The sequence below is a fragment of the Montipora foliosa genome, chromosome 6 (assembly GCF_036669935.1).
Source record: "Montipora foliosa isolate CH-2021 chromosome 6, ASM3666993v2, whole genome shotgun sequence".
NCBI lineage: Eukaryota > Metazoa > Cnidaria > Anthozoa > Scleractinia > Acroporidae > Montipora > Montipora foliosa.
In genome coordinates this window covers 7,373,523-7,389,330 of record NC_090874.1, presented here as the reverse complement: position 1 = coordinate 7,389,330, position 15,808 = coordinate 7,373,523, and the positions used below count along the sequence as shown (strand labels likewise).

Here is a 15,808-nt window from a genome sequence, read left to right as displayed (position 1 = left end):
TATCAAATGCAAATTTTTCTAAAACGATCGACCTTCCAGTCATACTAACACCAAATTTAGATAGAATAATTAACGATTATAACCAAGGATATGGTCACTTAAATCGATACGCATTGAACAATAAGTTCAATAAACTTGAAGAGATTAGCTTATCTAGAATTTTAATGAGTGTGGGATTTTTCAGTGATTAAGGCGAATCAAGAGAAAACTTTGAGAGAGCATCATATTTGAAAGCAAATATTCCCAATACACCTTCACTTAAGCTGTTTTGAAAATACCTAAATTTCATCCGTTACCAAGCTTAAAAGTCAAGGTCTTGCTTTGAAACGAAGCATAGTTTATGTGGCTAGAGACCAGGTGTAGGAGTAAAGTTTATACTACATAATAAGACTTTTCCGCTCTAAAACTGGATCAAACAAAGCCGACACCAGGAAGCTATAAATTTCAAAATTTATTATTGTGTGAAGAAAACAAAAAAATTGCGGCTGTCGATTTGGCTAGTTTTACCAACTGTGGGGATAAATTGCGCCGTAATGGATTGACAAAGAAGGCGGTACTTAAACAAGTTTGGGAAAACTTCCTTGCCAATTAGAAAAACAAATTTCGGCAGAAAATCACACAAACAGCGTGTTTTGCTCAAACATGGTTCTAGAGCTTTCAAAAGCCGTTCTACTGAAAAGCCTTGGCGAATCAGTCACGAGCTTCACTGACGCTGACACCAAAACAATAAGAGTATTCCTAACTTTCTCTACAATGAGAATCATCGTTATAGAGTACTTAATGTTAGGATGCAGAGCCACAATATTCTTCGAAAAACCACTTCAGCCGTCAAACTAAGATCAGACATTAAAATGAAATAACGGCTGTGTAAGTTTGGTTTGCAGGTTACACTCACCTATATTATCAGTTTATATTTAGCATACTATTTCAACTCTCTGAATGAAACAAACGGCAATAAGCAATAAGTCATTTGGTAAGAAGTATTAGAATTAATCGTGTGACGGCCTACAACAATCATTTGATTGGTTTTTCATTTTGTCGGGTCGAGTACGGTAAGCGTTTGTAAGTACGCGTTAGCAATATTAGAGTTCAATGATGTATATAGAAAGCCTTGCAACCTCACAACGGGAGAAATCTTTAATTTTGTCGTTATATCACAAATACGTGTTATTTCTGTACAAAGTTCTGGTTTGAAACCCATTTATATCCAAAAAGCTTTGTTAGTTTACGTTATTGATATTCAGTTACAAATGTCCGTATGTTGGATGCGGTCTGATAATACACGGTAAAGCGTGGGCAGTGGCGGGGTTTGGATAGTGAGAGAAGTGGTGAATCTGCGTGGCCGGACATTGCGATGTACATAAAATTCCACTTCCATATCCTGTCATTGAAGGCGCGTGCGGCAAAGAAGTAGGTCGTGGTGGAGCAGTAACATCCACACCAGGATTCTGTTTCTTCCACTTTGTGCGTCGGTTTTGGAACCAAATTTTCACTTGCGTTTCTGTCAGGCTCAATGAGAGCGCTAAGTTTAGTCTTTCACAAACAGATAGGTATCTCGTGCTCTTAAACTTGTTTTCTAAAGCAACGAGTTGTTCGTACGTGAAAGCGGTTCTTGCCCTTCTTGGTTTTCCTTCCTTTGAGCGTTCCGAGGCGGTTCGCTTTCTTTTTGATTTCGAAGCCGTTGTTGATTTAGTTTCATCGTTTTCCTGGAGAATGGATGATTCCTCTGCGAACTTCTCTTTTTCCGTAAACTTCTCAGTTTCTATGTGGAGGAAATTTTAAAGTTTACTTTTAACAAACGCCTATAATAGTGGACTTCTGCGTTATAGATTAACAAAGAAATTTTAATGAAGAAGTTAAATAAAAAGACACCGCTGCGCTGTATCTAGAAAAGGCATTATCAACAGAAAATTAGTTGGTTAAACGATAGAAGTGTACTTTGTTAAAACTGAGTAATTCAGTTGATTTTCACGCTAAATTTACCTCAATCACCCTCGACATTTGATGCTTTACGCTTAATGACTCAAATGCGATCTCACCAAAACTGAGGCTATCGTCGTGTATTGAGCTGTAACGCCGGGCAGAACTTGAAGTTTCTTCAAGTGTCTTTAATTGTTTTAAAGTGTGTTACACTGTGAGTGCATTCAAATAATAGTTAGTGAACTAAAATAGCCATACGTTACTTCTGTAACTTGGCTTGAATTTAAAGATAAGGAAAAGAAAAATAGATAACCTAATAGTTACCATAAAACAGTGAATCTGACAAGCTTCTCACCATTTGATTTATGTGCCCGGTTGAGTCGAGATGTCGCCATAAATGAATGCCAAGGGGGATCATTTTTGGCATCTTCTTTGTCGAAACTTTCAGTTTCTGAGTCGCTTTCGCTTGTCCGCCTCTTGGGAGCGTTAAACTTGTGTGGATCCAAAATATCTTTGACACTAAAAGAAGTTACGGCATGTCGCGCCTCTTGTATAGATTCGTCTTCAGCGGCGGAAAGACCTTGAAAGTCCTCTGAATGACTGCTTGGACTACCTCGACTCCTGACATCAATAAGAGAGTTAATCGAAAAGCGATCATTGCATTGCATTCTGCTACAAAGTCTGTTTTGCTATGCACTGCGAGATTTCTAGTCGCTCCGTGAACTCGCCTAGTGTATAACACAAGACTATGGGGAGCCCTGTCGGGGAATGGATTAATGTCGGTGTCTACAGGTAAAGTAAGGCCGAACAATAGAAATCTCTGTCGGTGTATGAGCTTGTTTTGATTGCTGCTTGCACGCATAATTGTCATCCAAATTAATTGAATGATTTGACAACTTCAAGTGGCGATGAGATGTTATAGCGATTAGCACCTAATGTCCTCTAGCAAGAAAACCCCACTTTGTAATAATTGCTGAGTTGAAAGATAAGACCTAGCTGTGCAAGCAGTTTTTGATGATGGAAACGAGTCCGAGGAAAAAAGTTACAAAAAAAGAAAAGCATATTATAGTCTGACTTAAGGAGGGGCTGCAGGAACAAAGGGTCTCACACTTGGGGAAGCTTTACAGTCATTGGTTTACGCTCATTTGCCGAGTGACTGACGCATCAAGCAGGACCTGTCTGATCTTGCCGACAAAATGAGTCGTCAAAGTAATCGCTCAATTTCCGTGCCAATAAAACTCTCGAAACCAAATCCTGTTAAGGCCAAAGAGCCAAATAACACTTGTCATATTTCTAAGGTCTTTGATAAGAATTCCTTTTCCACAAACATTCACTTTTCTCTGAAGGTTAACTAAGTGTGTGGTAAAACAACAGAATACTTTCCCATGTTTATCTTTTCCGACAGAAATTGACGGATAAGGCAAAATATTTAAAATTCTGGTCAAATTGCGTAATGTATATAGCCTGCTGTTTGCAAATGGTAAACTGCTCTCGTAAGTTGGCTTTTGTCAGAGAAAGTAAATTGACAAAATTGTAGGTGCCAATCAATCTACCGCGTTTTGTAAAGTGCTGGCTGTTAGAATATTTGTTTTGTTAGCAAGTGCAGGTTTTGGATTCGGACAAATCCTACAAGGCAATGCAAAAATGTTTTAACGCAAACACTAAAATAAACTTTCACTGGTAAGTATCTTCTAAAACACCCCTTTAAACGGTCTATCCCGCCTCGTACCGCTGCTTATTTTCCGGCGCTTTTAACATAATTGCCACGTATCAAACCTTATCGTTTGCAAGGTATCGCCATTTACTCGATGCATCTGCTGACGATAAGGCGGTAAATGTTTTACCAAGTTAACAACAATGTTAATAACACGCGCAATTAGGGACAATCTGCGAACTGAAGTGAAAATGATACCATCAAAAATATTTCCTTGAGATATGTCACACTTCGTGAATAACAGTGGGGTGAGATTTAGATATTTGTCGCTGCTTGTGTTTTTAACCGCACAAGAAATCAATAGTTTTAAAACAATACCATATTAAACAATTCAAATATTATGAAAGTCTTGTATAAATACCGGCATTGTGGTTAACTCGAGGGCAACTTTAAAGCGCAGCGGAAATCTGGTTAAGTGGCGATTAAGTAAAAATGCAGAGGTCGTTCAACGCTTCCTTAGTTGCAGCGTTAGACGGGGTAAATTGAGCGCTTTGAAATAATACATGTAATGAGGGAGAGGACATGACACGCGGGATACGAGATACGAGATAGTATCACTGTCAATAACACATGTGACCTGCAATCGGTTCAGTAGTTTTCATTGTTTGCCTCAAAGAAATCACATTCAAAGGAATTATTATGTAAGAACAAGCACAGGAAATTAAATCATTAACATAGAAAAATGCAAAGCACAGGCACTTGAATTTGCCACCCACGAGAAAATATAGAAGTCTTCCAAGGGAGTTCCTTGCTCAGGAATCCCTTCGACAACAGGTGAACAAAAAAAAAAAAAAGAAGAAAGAAACGCAAAAAACGTAATTATAAAAAGATACGAAACAGCTCTTTGTTTTAAGAACAAAAAGAAGTCAGTAACCAAATTCATCTTCGAAAGTACGGATTTAGAACGAAGCCAAACATTATCAGCTGGAGATTGACTAATGTAAACAAATTCATTTCAAATGAAATAAGTGATGAAGATGAACAAAAGAATAAGCAAGAGTGATGAATTCTCAGCAAAGGAATTGGGAAGAAACTTTGTAATAGCCAGCTTTTGACATTTTGATATCCGGGGATTACGAAGAATTTTGATGGAAGATAATTCTACAAAAGAAATCCACTCTTTAGCACTGACCGCCTTGTAACCGAGACCACGGGCTCCATTGAAGTCTCACTAAATGAAGCCGAACAACTAATTCAGTCGACTTGCACGCATTTCAGGCCGACTTCCTTCTGACAAACTGTTACTAAATTTAAATTTTTTTTTTTTTTGGTCATCGCGTGGTATTTTTTTAAATAGCTGTTTAAAAACTTGACTGTTCTTCTCTTGATACCAACTTCGGGCTCAAATCTTCAAAAAGCAAGTTAAAACTGAATGTCTTCGCTCACATTCGAAGCCCAAAAGTGATCAGTTACTTTGCTAGTAAGCTCTAATTGCACAATTTTCAGCAGCCTTTGTCCTTCACTTTTTTCATTTTAAACATTTGCAAGTTACTTCTTATATCAAGCAAAGCAATATTTGTCTGCCATTTAGAACTAAGTTAAATACATCTTTTATTAAATGCGTGACTGAATAGTCTTGACTCTGTCAGTTCTCGTTCACAAACCTTATTAGTCAATGCACAGTACTAGTAAAATAAAATTGCCCTGTGAAAATAAATTGACACTTATACAGCGTTTCAATTGCGAGTACAACTGAAACTTGAGAGAATTGTGATCTTGCGAAGCGCGGATGGGAGCCCAAACGAAAGGAAGTTCGAAACCAAGATTCGACACCGTCATTTGAGGGAGATCATTGTAGTCCAAAACCATAATTTTAAGTGAATACTTTTACTATTAAGTAGATTCGTTGGCAGTCCACAATATTTCATAGTATTTTCCAGAATTGAAGAGTTGATTTAGAAAAAAACGGTGGCCTAAGTACTAAATAATACGATCCAAGATTACAGGCCAAGAGTTTTTCAAAGGCGACATGGAATACGCACTTTTTTTTTTCTCATTACAGTGAGCAGTCAATTCCGATGAATCTATTTTTCAAAGAGGCTGATCAAACAATTATTCTTTAAAGCCAAGTTCCAGTCAAACAAGGTAAAGTCTCGCCATTTAACGTCCTTAGTTCCTTCAGTTACGAAACTGGTATCAATGGAAGCCGACGTTGCGACTTTACCCCCATCCTTCTGTCAGTGCTCCGTTTTACGGATATTCAAAGCTATAGCTACACGGATCAGAGGAAAGTCGAAACAGCCGTTGAAGTCATCGAGGATCGAACCGGGGTCCTCTTGCTCCGAAAGCCGCGCACTAACCAATTGAGCTGTACGCCTGCTTCGTAACAAATCTACAATAGATATAGACAATACATCTATTTCTTCTCAGATTGGCAATAATAATATAGGATGCTAATGCTCTCTGCGAAAAATGTAAACATATAAAAAATTCAAGAATGAGTAGTGATTCCGCAGGAGTAGAGTCATCAGGTTTCTTTCCGCGATCGGAGCCAATCAGATTGCACGAATTTGAGAATTTAGTTTACCTCACAGACAAGATATAAGTAGCATACCTAAGCCATTTGCACGGAAACGGCGAATCGTAAAGTTAGGTGTACAACTGTTTCTTTCGCCTCCAAAATTTATATTCTGAATACGGCGACTCCTGACTCACAAAAATGCTCCGCCTTTCGCTTCGTGTTATTAGCAAGATTATAGTGAGGATGAAGCGAACCGAGGCACTCGTCATGATTAAAACATCATGGCTGCAAGGAATAACATAAGCTTTGAAGCAAAACACAGTGCCACCGACATACGTTGCCCCAGTAACAATGTTCTGGCTACGGCCATGGTTTGGCAAGTAAAATAAACACAAAAAAACGGCCTTAGGAATTGGGTGATTTCGTTCAGAACGACTATTTAAGAGGTAACCGATCAATACTTTATATCAGACTAATAATGAATAATCAATGTATTATTTAAGGATATTTGGAGATTTTTGGCCATTTTGTTCTCTAGGGCCGTGAAACTGAAAATGGCTCATTAAACCGTTGCCAAAATAAGGATGGACGAAATCAACAGCAACTACGTTATCCCTTAACACTAAACTATTTGATCCGGTTTATGATTCACAAAAACACGCAAAAAATTGAACAAAAATAGATAGAAAAAAAACCGAGGAACCGTCACCGCCGTCGTTCCTCTGAGTCATTGCCGTTGCACAAAGCCGCCGGAGTCTCATGCCAAGTTCGGAACATGGCCGGGCTCGTTTCTCAAAATTCCCGATGTTTTCCAGCCCGAAAAGCCATTTGTGAAAGTGCCGCAAACAAATATGGGGAATTACCACTGTTGAAAAGTTTCGGGAGAGAAACGGGCACCATCTCCTAATCGTCTTTTTTTTTTTTTCAGAAAACACTGACAAAAAGATTGCACCTAATTGTGCCTTGGATAATGATTTAATGACGTTCATTAAAAAAGAGAAAAACCTTTGACGGCAGTTTATACTTGAAAACTTTAGGAACCTATCTTGCATCGCCCTACAACCAGCTCTGATTTCACAGACAGGAAGAAAAAACAGAAGGCATTGTGGTGTCATCGAGTAAAAGTTCATTTTCAAGTCTTCGATCACAGCCGAAATTTCTGGAGCAGTCACATTTGTAATGTTGGGCTAAATCTTTCGGAGATAAACTTAGTACTAAGGTTTGGGTTCATAGTCACCCTAGCTTACTGAATGCCGTGGGAGAGAGCGTTCGAAGCGGCTTACTTTGACGGGACTCTTTTGTAAAACATTATCACGCCTGCTTTGCAAAATTTTCGCGTTTGAGTTCTTTTGGCGCTACTTTCGCTGGATCTCAGTGGTAACATAACCATCTGACGCCATGCCATTTGCCCTGTGTTTTATTAAACAGCTTATGACCAAGAAACTTGTGCAAAAAATGTTCACCAGCTTTTTAACTCGTCTTTCTCAGTCACTTGTAATGTCTTTTTGTTCAACCCAATCACTCAATCTGATTTCCCCAGTATGCCAAGTAAGAAAAGCTAACAAGGAAATAGGACAGAAAGCTGCTGTGAGCCACCCCTTGAAACAGTACTTAACCGGCTGAAACGCCTTCCATGTAAAGAAAAGTCCTACTTACTGTTCAAGTCAAGAAAGTAGAAAAACAGAGCTTATCTCCTTAGGTAAGTTTGCTTCTGACACAACTAATATGACTCTCCTACATACTGTTTGTTGGGAAAATACTTTAACTAAGATTCACGGTCGTCCTGATTATCGAGAACGCTTGATAACGGACGCCGTCGGACCAGAATTTCGCGTTCAGTTAATCTAATTCTTTTGAAGCGGTTGAGGCACGCTTTATCCAGAAGACACCTTCAATGAGCTTCAACGTCAGTTAAAGGTGTTAACAACGCCTAAAACAATTACCCCAACAGTCATTTTCTAAATTTGTATCCTTGCAGTTTTCTGGTTGACCTCGGAATTAAGAGCGTAAAAATGTGAAGTTACCTAAGTGCATCCATTGCTAACAGATTCTTTGGAATCGAATTGGGACAGCTCTCAGTTCCCACTGATTGCCAGTTTTCTTGACTTGATTCTCAGTAGAAGATTAGCCTTGAACGAAAGCTTGAACCACGTCTTTATCTTTTGACGCACACAAAGTTGTTTTCCTATTATATACTATTATGTGTATTGTTACTTTGCAATCCAAAGCCTTCTCAGCTTCAACACCCGGATCTTGGTTCTATTTCCTAGTGTTGTTTTAGTGGTTTTTGAAAAGCCTACCGGAGAGTGTTGGTTAATGTGGATCAGTCGATAACACACTTAATAATCCATATAACAGAGTGGTCAACTAAAACCAAGCTTATTACATTGTTAATAAACACAAAAACCCTTTCATGATCACATCCTTATTTAGACAAATGTTCCCTGAAAGAAAATTCGATTATTCAATACAAATACATCAAACCTGCCGTTATTATGAATTCCGGCACCTCTAAGTTCATTTGTCCTCTGCACGTCAACTTCCTTTATAAGTTTTATGCGAAGTTCAAATCCTTTTTGATATTGCCCTTTGTTTACCTTTCAGATATTGAATGTTTTATTGTAGTTCAATAACATCATCTCAAAACAGTCATGTTAAAGTCGCAATCACACATCCTCTTAAATCAAGTCCTTATGTTTCGTAATTCAATTTTCATAATGGATATTACAAATTGTGATTTGTACTCGACCCTAATGTGGATTTTAACAAAAGTAAGGAGCCACATAACGGAAATCCTCATAGTTTTGGTTCAACAGCACTTACAACTCCCAATAACAAATTCACAACTGCTTCAGTAATTTTTAGTCAATCGAATTAATTTAATTTTGACGCTCAAAGTAATAGATATATTGTGATTCAGCAAAACTGTTAGGGGTGTGACTATTGTCAGGGCAATTCTTTAGAATTAGATTTTATTGATAATTCTACTTTTTAGACTTGGGACTTTTTGGCGTAATATTCGGCTTGTTTTGTTTACCACCGAAAAAAAATGACATATTAGATAATGGTAGAGTCAGTTAGGCAGCTAAAAGCCTTTTTCATCTGCCATTAAATCCATGTTTATCTTTAGTAGGAAATAAACCGGTAATATTTTGTACATCAGCCCAAATTTATCTGCTATTCAATTCTTTTAAATAAGAGAACATTTGATCCCACAAAACGAACTACGTGCATTTGTGCATATCATCCAGGTTCAAGGAAAGAAACTTATATTTGTCGACATATAAACAGGAACAAATAGTTGACCTGTAAAGTGGTTCGCTAACGCCTGACTGAGAAAGCTTTATCCTGTGAAAGTCTTGGCTTCTGTGTCAACAATTCGATAGATATGAGGACTGAAATCACGGAAATCTTAATTGATTTCCTTCAGATCACAGACAACGTATTTTGGCTCAAAATACCTTTTTGATCATCAAAAACCGGAGTATTGAACGATTAAAAACTCGATTAAAACCAAACGTGTCGACTAAATTTTATTTTAACTTTCCAGACTCGTGTTATGTTAAGAAAAAGTGAATAGATTAAAAGTTGCGGTCAATTTTTTTTTTAACTTTTACGGCCACTACTTTTTTTTTTGCCTCCGTTCAGTAAGCATCACAAATTTTCTTTGCCAAGATAACAACCTTTAATGAACTAGAGAATTTAAATTTAATCGTCAAACTTTTCAAATGAAATAAAGTTGTTTCGTACGTATGTGGTGCATAAGATAATTAGTATTCTACAACTCAGTTGTGCCATTTTTGTTAAAGTCATCTTCAGCGCCGACCGGCTTTTTTTATTGATCTTAGCTTCGTACACATCCAAAAAAATAACTCTGTACTTTGCAAGTGGCTTGTAATATTGGCAAAATTGTATTTGTTGTGCTTAGTGGATAATAAGCTCCGTTATAATCAAGATCAAAGAGGGCGAACAATATTAATTTTTCAGTCAGAATCATCACAAAGCCTTTTTTCCACTTAAGTCGGGATCTCTCCATATTACCAAGATTAATCGCTCTGTCGTTAATTATTAACAAAATGAAGAAAATTGAAGGTGAAACATTTGAATTGGAACTTTGCTTTGCTCAGAGTGCTTGAACGCTGGCTACAGCCGTATCATTTGAACTATTGTTTCATTCAAGTTAAAGGTAAAACTTGGCTTTTCATTATCTATAGTTTAGTTTATTCACACATCTTTTTGGGTTTCATAAAGAATCAATTTTTAATATCTCCGTGAACTTGGTACCATCTCAAACAACTGATAGCCAAATCACGCAAAATGGCAATTATATTGCAATATTTCTGAATCAGTAAACAGTAAGATTGAGCAAGTTGTTTCGTACACGAGTGAGTAAATACTGATTGCAAGTCTTGTGGAATTTTTTTTCTTAAATCCACCTCAGGACGCTTTTTTTTTTTGTATTCGATTTCTTTAATCATTAAAAAAACGCTTGTCATGCATCTTGAGAATTTTGTTGTCACATTTTTACCCTCGATTTTCTTACCATAAATTTGAAGGTTTTAAAGTTGTAGGCAAAGAAAAAGCAAGTCTTTGTCGGATTCAAATGCACCACCCAAATGTTCAACAGTCATATACCCCAAGTTACTTTTCGTATCTACTGGCATATGGCAAATAATTTTCAGCGAAAAACAGATTAATGCACCCTCATGTACATTTGAGAAATGTCTGAAATTCCCACTAAGTCAAAACGACTTAGCCCTGGTAATTCAAGCTAGTTTCAATGTGTAAGTAGAAAGAAAACGACAGAAAAAAGGGAATATAGAAACACTTTTATTTTGGTAAATCCTAAACCTTCTTTGTGTTTTGTTTATTAATTTTTTTGTTCGGTCCTATTTAATTTTTACACTACATTTTAAAGGGATGAAACGCGATAACCCAACAAAGTTGTAGTTTTCTACAAGTTCATCGTCTGGAAAGACAGGTTAAGTTTATATCACAATGTTTGGTCAAGAGTTTGCGCTAAAAAGTGAATTTCCATCCAGTACAAAAGAAACAAAATTTACAACCCTTGTGGGCAAATTAAATTTCCGGAATGAAAAGGTTTTCTTTCGGAAAGCCTTCATCTGCATTATATTTAAAACCACGTTGCAACAGTGAAAGTTATAATTAAATTATTCCTTTTCGCTCAAAAAGAATTGATTTCATCCCATTCTAACAAGTGTACTCGATGGATGTTTAAGCGACCATCCTCACCCTTAAATTCCTTCATGGTATGATTTTCATTATCATATAAGAAAGTTAGCGTCAGTCCACCAATAGCGCCCTTCGCTGATGAAAGAAAAGAATGGATGGATCGTATAGGAAGGACTTTGCAATATCGGGCAGAAAAAAATTCGTTATACAAATGTTTGGGCGGCTTATTTTAACCACAAAGAGCTTCCCGAAAAAGAATTGTACGTTACAAGTTAGAAAAGGAGGTGATAAGATAACTACGCATTGTCGTGAGGTCTGACAGCTGAATCATGCGACGAAAAAAAGGCAAACGCAGGCAAAAGGAAATTTAATCTACTCCACCCATAACCAAGCCATTATGACTGACTGGACAGAATAAATTTCGACCGAGGAAGCATCAACTCAACCGTGAAGCCAGTGAATAAGCTCAGGCTTAGGCGTCAGGTGATGAAGAATTATGTTCTTATCCCGTATCAAATTCATTTGATCTCAAAAACGTAAGTACGCCCCACTGCCTTTGCTTGTTGTGTCCAGTTAACCTCGCAGTGCGTATGATTCACATGTTGACTGATCAAAATAAAACTTTAAGTGATAAAACCGTCATTTTCAAATTGGTCAATGAACTTGGCATCGAAATAATTAACTTCTGCAATCATTATTAGTACAAATACCGCCTCGTTCTGAAAGATTTACTGTTTGCATAAACAGAGAACTGGAATCGTTTTCGATAATTTTACGATCGTTTGTGCTAAACAACTTGGGGAGATGCAGTGGAATCATGCGGTTGGTTTCCTCGTTAGCTTGAGAAGAGTCAGCCAATTTACACTAAGCTTCGCAAGATATTTCTTTCAATGGATTTTAATGTCTTCAAACAACAGAATCAGCGTCTGGCGAAAGTCACCAAGAAGAACTCTACGACCGGCAGGATACGATCTGGGACTTTCTACCTTAATGGGCATTATAACGTATTTGTGCAAGCGATGAAATAAACGTGATTCTTAAGAAACAATTCAAGTACATTTCTTAATGATAAAATTGGTGTAAATTTTAATTAAACGTATCATACATTTTTTAGGGATTACAGCTTGTTACGAAATACCAAAAAGCACCCGTTCCGTTGTCTTTATGGAGATTATTCGCGCTCATAATAAAATTGTTAAGTGCACCCCAGAAAGTTGTTAGGTTTGACGAAATTGCGTCCTTGTTATAAGAAAAAAAATATGACGCCTTTCTCCGTTAAAAAATGAAAAAAAAAAAAAAATCGAAATACTGAATCATCGAGTTCATTAATTTACTCCATAAACACCGGAACTTCACCACGTTAATGGTAAATTCGTGCGTAAACTGCCATGCTAAGATAAGACTGCTGGTGGATTCAAGGTATTTTTTCCTTTGAAGAAAATGCTGTTTTCATATCCAGCAGTTTGCTGACATATGCAACAGAGGATATTAAAGAACTTATTTCCTAGCGTGATTTTTAAACGCTTTGTTCAGAAGAAGTGATTAACTTCTGTCGATCAACTCAGCTCTTACAACATGCTGTGATTTCTGTAAATTTAGAACCAACATTATTTCCGTATAAAACATGTGCTTCTAAATATTCCTCTGTAAATAAAAATGGCCGTCAGCATTTACTGATTCGGTGATCTTTCTAATTTTGTCCTTTAATGAGTAAAGTATTTAAAACGTCCAAATAGGGAAAACGCTTACTCCATTAGAGAGACGGGCATGATAATTTTAACCATTCGCTCAAATGTAAAACAAAGAGGGGAAGTTACAGCGACAACTGGCAACTATAGTCGACATCGCGCCGAAAGCGAAAAGAGAAATACAAAAGGCGCGAAAAAGCATTAAAACATAATTCCATTTACGGGCCGGAAGCCCACAGATCATGTCATAACTAAGATAAATTATCACTCATGATTTTAACTGAGCTATTGTGAAAATTCACCAAGACAAGAAGACTATCAGCTGCAAGTCTTTGAAGTGAAGCCGTGTGCTATCGACCTTACCATGACTTTCCATGTTGAATCGTTCATCGCAGATTGCGGCTGATTTTCACTCTGGTCGAGTATCTTTTTCGAAACACGGAAAAAGAAAAAATCCTTGGTTAACACAAGGATTCACGTTTAATTTAATCTTGCAAAAACAATTCTTAATTTATATATTTGCCGTCATTCAAAAGCTGATAAAAGGTAATTAAAAGTGTTTGATTACAGCTTTGAAGCGGCAACCAAACTGGCTGATCGCGTTTCATCAAAATCACATACAGGATGGTTTTTTTAAAACTTTTACCGAACGTCTGTGACCAAGCATGACATAACACAAATTGTGATGACTGGCTTAATAATTTTTGTGGGGGTTGAAAGTGACCGCACTTAAATAGAACTGTCAAAAAAAGATTTAAAATTGCCATCAAAGTGTCGCGGTATTGTACCTCTTTAAGTAGGGCTTCCGTGATAACCACATCATTAAGGACACCGAGTTTCCGGTTTAAGAGGTTAGTCTTGCAGATATTTTAAATGACACTGAAGTAGGGCTTGAAAGTATGAACAAAATAGGCAGAAGGCGACTCTGAAGAAAACTACACCTGTCCAAATTAGAAGAGTATGTAAGTTTGCTATCAGTCAACTTTCAAACCAGTGTCCCTGATAATTACTGCATCAAAGCCAAAAGCAATCGCAGCCAACAGTCGCCGTAGCTTTCCAAGTTTGATAGTTCAATTTAAGAGAAAAGTGCTTGGTGAAAAGTCATAATCTGTTCCGATATATCTTGCTTAAAGCTTGAAGAAAGCCTTTCATCTCAGTCATGGCAGATGTTCTCTGCATATAATTTCGACGGTAACTTTGGTGGTTAGGCTAACATTTAAAGCAAGGTCACGAAGATGTCGGATTCCAACTTGACCAATTGACTCACAAAATGCTACTACTGCTACTACCTCAGCTTATATCAGCTAGTCAGAGACAATGACTCTTCTTCCGCTGTGGCAACGTCAGGTTTTAAACACAAACGCGCTGGTTGGATAACTCGAAGGAAAGTTCAAATTCATTTTGCAATTGTATCTGATTTGGTTTCCACTCTTTACATTAAGCGCACCAACGCCCATCTGCGTAGTTGTAACAAGCGCTACTTTCAGCCGTGGTTCTGCGTTTTGCTAGTAAGAGCATTATTCTTTCGTTTTTGTCTTCCATCAGAGTTAAATTAAGCCTATAATAACCAGATAATCCGTGCGGCCATTTTAAGCGTAACGACTCTAAATTGCGAGGAAGACTCTCTTAAGCAGAAAACCATTTGGATGCGAGACGATTATCAATGATTGCCACTTTTGTCGGCAAAATAGACCGTCTAGCAATACCTACCCGACTTATCATCATCTAAATTCAATTCGATTTCTTTCCTTACGATTGAGTTAACAACAGCTCAAAAGGCTGGCCGATTAAACTAAAAAAAACATCGTTACTGAAAAACGAAGTTTCAGATAGCATGATTGTCCAAATGGCCAGTCAACGGTTCAGTCAACAACAGCGGCGTCTGGAGTTTCAATATAATGAATACAGGGCGCCTTTTGTTGTGGAAAAAAATCATCCAAGAAATTGGCGTCTGTAATGCCAGGAAAACGGCCGAACCTGGTTCATGAAACGAGTAATCGTAAGTAACGTCTAGTGTGTTTGGCTGATTTTAGAGAGACAAGCTACGAGCTTTTTAAGGAACGACATCCTTCAGTAAGGTCAAATGCCTGCGTAAACATCGAAGGAAACTTCAAATATTATCATTCGATGTATTTTTCCCATTAGCAGAGAGCCCACCATGTGACCTGCAAATAACTGCTTACAAATAAGTGTTTTGCTGCAAATAATATTCTGCTGATGCATAATTGAAACCAAGCTCTTGTGTGAAAATGGAAGATATGTTAACTGTCGGAGAGCATTTTCGCCTTTTTCGGATTCGGAATTAAAGTCCTTGAAGTCTGTGAAATACTTCAGCTTTGTTGATGCCTACATTTTGTTATTGAACGTTTGACTGTAAGTGCAATTGGACTAAAATCATGCTTAGAAGGAAACCAACTGATTTCTGCCATTACTCGACTCCTGCAAAGCAGCGCCCGCTTATCGCTTCCCGATAATACAAATAAAAAACGAACTCGTTGATCGAATCATTGTCAAACTCGGTTATCGAAAATTATTAAAAACGTAACTACAGGCTATCAGTTCATATACCTTCTGTACCTAATATGGTAAAGGAACGCGTCAGCAATAAAGCGAGTTGAAGTCGTTTTTGCAGCTCTTAGAACAAATGGCCGACAAAAGCCGTTTTGGACCGGAATTGACCGAGGCAGAAATCGATGCTTTAGTCGATAATACTACCCCCGGCTTCGGCAAATAATTGATTTTCTCGCCACTGACAAATCACAATATTTTGCTCAACCTCGCCCAATAATTGTTAAATATTTGCAAAATCTCCACTTTTCCTTAGCGCCTGAT

General features: G+C 37.5%; 1 protein-coding gene across 2 annotated transcripts in view; it reads right to left on the bottom strand.

Annotated features, from left to right (window-relative positions):
- Positions 1 to 1,123: 1,123 nt before the first annotated feature.
- The window catches only part of LOC138006545 (NK1 transcription factor-related protein 1-like), a 17,844-nt gene continuing 3,159 nt past the window's right edge, over positions 1,124 to 15,808 (bottom strand). Inside the window, exons 1-3 of one of the 2 annotated variants that reach the window (XM_068852936.1) lie at positions 8,120 to 8,524; positions 2,276 to 2,541; positions 1,124 to 1,762 (exon numbers count right to left, since the gene is read on the bottom strand). In XM_068852936.1, the coding sequence (XP_068709037.1) occupies positions 1,245 to 1,762; positions 2,276 to 2,541; positions 8,120 to 8,133 (798 nt within the window). In that variant the 5' untranslated portion in view covers positions 8,134 to 8,524 and the 3' untranslated portion in view covers positions 1,124 to 1,244. Of the gene's footprint in view, positions 1,763 to 2,275; positions 2,542 to 8,119; positions 8,525 to 15,808 lie in introns of those variants that run through there. The other variant, XM_068852935.1, reaches the window with a different exon arrangement.